This window comes from Frankliniella occidentalis, unplaced genomic scaffold (genome assembly GCF_000697945.3).
Source record: "Frankliniella occidentalis isolate FOCC.00 unplaced genomic scaffold, Focc_3.1 Scaffold35, whole genome shotgun sequence".
Taxonomy (NCBI): Eukaryota; Metazoa; Arthropoda; class Insecta; order Thysanoptera; family Thripidae; genus Frankliniella; species Frankliniella occidentalis.
Window position 1 is genome coordinate 722,648 of NW_026267165.1, and position 5,926 is coordinate 728,573.

A 5,926-nucleotide genomic window follows, 5' to 3' on the forward strand; every position below is an offset into this window, starting at 1 on the left:
AAACAAAAACATTCGCTGTTGCAGACAAAAATTCGCTGGCTCAGACTCAACGAATTTTATTAAAGCGAATAATTTGCTACGGAAGCAAAGAATTAGTTGCGGAGGCGAATGCGTGCCCTTGAATCAAAAATAGCGCCGTTCACTGGAACAGGGCTCGCGTTAGCCACCTCAGCTTTGCTACCGTGGCAAATTATTCGCTTGGACAACGAGTAAAATTCGTTGAGTCTGAGCCAGCGAATTTTTGTCTGCAACAGCGAATGTTTTTTTTTTTCCGTGATGCTGACGACACTATGTCAAGGCTGGAAATGTGTTTTTCAAATTTACGTTACTGTTGTCCGGATGCACTAAGTTGGTGCGTTACGTTGCCATTTATAATCATGACTTAAGTATAACGCGTAACGGTATGCAACGTTCACTCAATGCGATATTAACGTTTACGTTATAACTCCAAATAACATTGCCTTACCGGTTTAATAGCGACAAAGATAGCGTTGCAACGGCGTTATACACGTACAAATAATACCGTTCCCCTTTGCGCGGGACCCTCGCAGCAACTCAAACCCACGCCGCTACTACAGCCATGCCCTCGGGCGACCCTCGCGCTCTTCTCCTCTTCTTCTCCCCCTCCTCTGCTCCACCTTTACCGCCTTCACCTCCTCCACCACCTCTTCCACCACCTCCTTCTCCACCCTTTTCCACTACCTCCTTCTCCTCCTCCTCCACGACCTCTTCCACCACCTCCTCCACCTCCTCCTCCACCTCCTCCCACAAGGTCCCCGCTCGTCTCCCCGAGGCGCACAGCGGAAAAACAAAACTCTGTCTGTGCCTCGCTCCGCGCCGCCCCGCTCCGCTCCGCGCCGCGCCGCCCCGCTCGGCTGGCAGCTGGCGCGCTGCCGCCACTCGGCCCACTCGGCTCGGCGCACCAACACGCAGCACCCTCTTTGTTGTTGTTGTTTAGGCCCCTAGGAGGGGGTGCGCGGCAGGTGCGCGAGTGTGAGCAGATGCGTACGGATGGCAGGTGGGCTCGGCGAGTGCAAGGAAGGTTAGGAGAGAGGTGCGTGGTTTCCCTCTGCTGCTGTTGGCTCGCCCTCGGCTCAAGACGTTAGTTCGGTACATAGAAGTTGGAGTAAGCAAGGGGGGTGGTGCTGTGGTTCCCAAGCATTCCCTTTGGCCGCGTGTGTGACGTAGTGTGCCGCCCCACGGCGCACGCCGGGCTGGCCGGGCTGTGTGCCACACAGCGAGATCAAGGGTGAAATGGGAGGAATAGGGGGGGGGGGGGCTGTAGCGGAGCTGTACAATGGAAGGCGAGAAGAATTGTATCCAAAAATCGCGGCGCTCGAAATAGGTAGCGTCGTTGTTGTGAGAGAGGCGCGCAGCGCGAACGGAATGCGGTCCCGGCCTTTCGGGGCCCCATATCACGTTCCAAACATCGAGGTTGAGAAAGGGCGCTGATTACGCTGTAATTGCCGATATTAATTTAAATTTAAGTGAAGCCGAATATAAGACTATGAGGGCGCCTCTAAGTAAGGTGGTCCTCTTTCTATGAAAATTAATAACTCCCCAGCGAGGTGCTTGCTGAACCTGATCACGTTTATAACAAAAACACACAAAGCAGCGCGCCCAGAGGACACGATAAAAACTGGCGTGCAAAACCATCCGTAACATTAGAGTCCCACCCACCCACCTACACAGTCACTCCGCGTGGAGCGAGTCAAGCTGCGCGTCATGGGCGGTCTTGGGTGTCGCGGACCGTCGCCGTCACGTGGCCGCTTGGTGTTTGCAGCTGCGGTGGTCGCGGGTCCGCTCGCGGGTCCGCGCGCGGGAGGGCCGCGCCGTGCCGAGGCCGCGGGCGAGCGCCCCGGCCGGGGCCCCGAGGGCCTGGGGTGCTCCACCATGAGGACGCGGGGGCCGACGCCCGAGCGCCGCGATGCAGCGCCTCAGGAACACGTTTCAGCGCTCGCGCACCCCGACCGGCGCCGACATGAAGATGCAGTCCAGCCTGGACGTCCCCAAGACGGTGCGCAGTGCCTCCTTCGACGAGATCCAGCTCGAGGCCAAGCGCATGGAGGGGGCGTCCACGTCGTCGGCGGCGGGGGCGGAGGCCGCCGAGCCGTCGGGGCCGCTGCTCCGGGTGCCGCTGGTGGGCGGGCAACGCTCCAAGAGCTTCGACGGCGCGGGCGGCGGCGGCACCTACACCTCCCCGCCGCCGTCCGCGACGACTGGCGGCGAGGACGGCGGGGCGTTCCTGGAGGTGCCGGCCAAATCACGCTTCCAACGGCGGCGATCGTCCGGGGAGCGCGGCGCGGCGGCTTACTGCATCCACTGCGCGCTCATGGAAGAGTATCACCGCGAGCCGCAGCAGCTGGCGAGGAAGCTGGTCCACGCCGCGCCCCTCCCCTCCACCGATGACGAGGACGACGATGATGACTCGGAGGACGACGTGGGCGAGGACTCGGACGACGAGGGAGATGACGAGTCGTCGCTGCCGTCGCCGCCGCCCTGGCCGGGGCCAAACCTGGACGACGTGGCGGTGCCGCCGTGCGGCATCCTGGTCACGCTGTCCGCGTCGCCGGCCTCCCCGGAGAACGAGCGCCCGCCCACGCCACCGCCCGCCTCGCCTGTGCGCCGCCGCTCCATCCAGCGCCAGGAGGCGCTCGTGTTCGTGGAGCCACCACCGGAGCTGGCGCAGCTGGCTTCGCTGGCGCCGCAGACGAGCAGCTCGCTGGAGTACGAGTACTCGGACGCCACATCGGACGGCAGCGACGCGGCGCTGGGGCCGGCGCCGGCCCCGGAGGCCTCGGCCGCGCAGCCCGGGGCCGGCGGGGGCCTGCTCGTCAGGGACTTCTACCTGGCGGTGCCCGAGCTCAAGCGGGACCGCGCCGCCTCCGTCGACTCGTGCTTCATCAACAAGGCGCCGGCGGGCGGCAAGGCCGAGGAGGTGGTGCAGGCCCCGGGGACCACGCTGGGCAGCACGCTCGAGCCGCCCATGGCCGGGGCGGGCGCGATGCGCTCGCGCTCCGTGGACATCGTGCTGCCCACGGACGAGCAGGCGCGCTACAAGGCGCTGGCCATGGCGGCGCCCGCTGCCACCCCCGCGCCCGCGGTCCCGCTCGCCAGGTAAGTCACGCACGACTCCCCACCACCACCACCACCACACTGCACGCTCAGGTGAGTACGGTCCGGCGACGGAACCTCGCTGCGCGTGGAAAATGTAATTTTGTGCTTGAGCGCGTCAACGAGTCAGGTGAGTGGGCTCCAATTTCATAATTCGGTTGGCTGTGGGCTGAGGCCCGCCCAGCTTCGTGCTCCCATTCTTTCTCTTTGTGACTCGTAGCCCTCCCTTATGCCCGGGGGCACTTCCGTTCGACTCGCTCCGCCCGCCCGCCTTCGTCGTATCGTGTATGCGGCATTGTGGCTTAAACAATTACCAATATCGAGTTGGATCATCTCCTTCCCTCCCCCCCTCCATTTCCGCCCTCGAGAAAGGGATGCCCTGTATGTGCCCTGAACATCGCCGTGTGTTCTTGGTTCGCGGTGCAAAGTATATCCTGTCGTGATCCATAGTGTCGTGGTAGACGAATCCAGTCGCAATCACAACGCATTACGTCGGCTGAGACCCACCTGGATCCGAGGATCGCACCATGAAACGTGACAGGATATTTCCCTGCGGCGCCAGGTACAACCCATGCCATGTCCAGGACACACATTCGGGGGAATAGAGATTTTATTTTTTTATTTTTTTTTGCTCTCGGACACCTGTTTTGGCGCCGGACCCACCCCCACTTTGCTCTCTCCACTTCCGTTTTGGCGTAAATTAATTTTGGCCAGTGTTGGTGGTAATTGCCCTTGTGAGCTGAAGGTCAGTGCGCGGTTACACCCCTTCCTCGTAACTTTCAACTGACTTCACAAAGTGATCCACTAGAAGTTTCAGAATCCTAAAAATCTTTTATGCAGGTGAAGAAGAATGTCCGACTCTGTGTTCAGTTACATCGCGTGATTCCTGATTCCCACTTTTTTCTTCTTTTTAATTCAAGTTTCTGCCTTGTATAGCTACCAAAACTTTTTTTTCTGATGATTTGGAGTTTTTCCTATTACCTTCTTCAATGTGGCTTCGTAATCCAAGTAAGCCTCTCTTCTCGTGACGGGCTGCATATATTTGGAAGAGAAACTTTTCCTTCCTCTCCTTTCCCCTGCAGCCCAGGGCCGCGCCGTTACCCTTTCTGTTTGTGTTGCAGGCGGGCCGTGGGCGCGGAGGGCGCGCAGAGGGAGTTCAGAGCCACGCCGGACTGGGCCGAGTCGGCCGTCAACGGAGACCACCTTTGGTCGCCCACCACCCAGTCGGGCGACATGTGCTACGTCGGAGAGCCCGAGTGCACGGTGAGTCCAGACCTTTCGACCCTTTAGGGACCATCCAGAAAGTACGCCGTCACGAAACAGCCAAGTTGGGCCAAGGCATTGCTCTCTTAGCGCCTGGTAGGTAGGCAAAGTTTTGCGTGATGTGCGTGCGTGTATTGCGGGTTAGCTTACCCCGAGTCTCGCAGGCGACGAGCTCTTGTGATTTGAGAAAAACGGTCGCGCTTTTTGGTCGATTCCTTATTGCGTTTTGGCAATTTTATCTATCAACCGCTATCTCACCCCTGATCTCTTCCCACCCAAAGAAAAACGAGGGATTTCTTCTGAATCAGTTCTTAGTGAATCTTTGTACCAGAACAAGACTGTTTTGTGGTGCGAAACTGGTTTTTTCCCTATTTTTATTTTTGTATACTTGGTATTTTTCATTTCATTTCTCCTCGCATTCCAGTAATTATCCTTATTTTAAATATTCCGAGGGGGCGTGCAACGGGACCGTGGTCTCATTTTCGCAATGGGGGAGCTGTCAGGCGAGGCGGGGCGCTGCCGCCGTGGGCTTGCCGTGGGGCCGGTAACATTACCGGCGTGAAATGTGCCACGGAAATTTACAACTACGACCTACTGGCCCGGCCGCGAGGGATCCTCCACGACTCGAGGCGCTGCGTGGCGGGGCGTGGCGGGGCGTGGCGGGGCGCGGCGCAAGGCGGAGTGTTTCTGCTCCTGATGGGGGATCCTTACGGTCTCCTCGCAGGCAATAATAACAACTCCCGCCGTGCAGCCCTCGCGGGTCCCATAGAGACGGCAGTACGGCGGTGGGGTGCATGCATTTGGGAAGGCCTCACGCCGCGGCAACGAATCCCATCCCATCTTCTCCGACCCCCCCAACTATCTCGCCGTCTAGGTCGTCACACTCACGCGTTGCAGACGAGGCGCGCCCCATAAACTGATTGAAGCATCTGGCGCGTGCTCTGATGGCAGCGCGCCAGAGTGTGGCACTCACTAAATGACGCATGTGGTGCGTCCGCTGGTGGCACCACCACCGCCAGAGTGTGGCATTATTGATCGAAGCACCAGGTGCGTTGCGCTAGTGGCGCCGCCAGAGTGCGGCACTGGCTGAAGCACTTGGTGCGTGCGCTGGTGGCAGCCCCAGAGTGTTTGCACTTGCTTAAGCCAGGCTGAAACACCTTGCGCGTGCGCTGACAGCAGTGCAAGATGTGGCACCGTCAGTGTGTGGCACTGGCTGAAGCACTTAGTGCGTTAGTGACAGCCAAAGATTGTGGCACTGGCTGAAGCACCTAGTGCGTTAGTGACAGCTCCAGAGTGTGCCACTGGCTGAAGCCTGGCGCGTGCGCTGGTAACTGTGCCTTATGTGGCAGTGCCAGATGTGGCAGTGCCAGATGTGGCAGTGCCAGATGTGGTAGCGCCAGTGTGTGGCACTGGTTTTGCGTCTACGCCGCAGCGTCGCCAATAACGGCGGCCGTAAGGGGCTGCCACGCCGCACATCACAAGTCGTTACAGTCGGGCAGCCGACGGGGGCCGCGCGGGCGCCGTGGGCGGCACCAGCACCGGGGGTCTC

At 59.7% G+C, this 5,926-nt stretch overlaps 1 protein-coding gene across 6 annotated transcripts in view; it reads left to right on the forward strand.

Annotated features, from left to right (window-relative positions):
* The window catches only part of LOC113202361 (eye-specific diacylglycerol kinase), a 259,771-nt gene that overhangs the window by 203,657 nt on the left and 50,188 nt on the right, over positions 1-5,926 (forward strand). For 4 of the 6 annotated variants that reach the window (XM_052266143.1, XM_052266142.1, XM_052266141.1 and 1 more), the window contains one exon: positions 4,236-4,377. In XM_052266143.1, coding sequence (XP_052122103.1) covers positions 4,236-4,377 — 142 coding nt within the window. Of the gene's footprint in view, positions 1-1,780; positions 3,118-4,235; positions 4,378-5,926 lie in introns of those variants that run through there. The other 2 variants (XM_052266139.1, XM_052266140.1) reach the window with 2 other exon arrangements.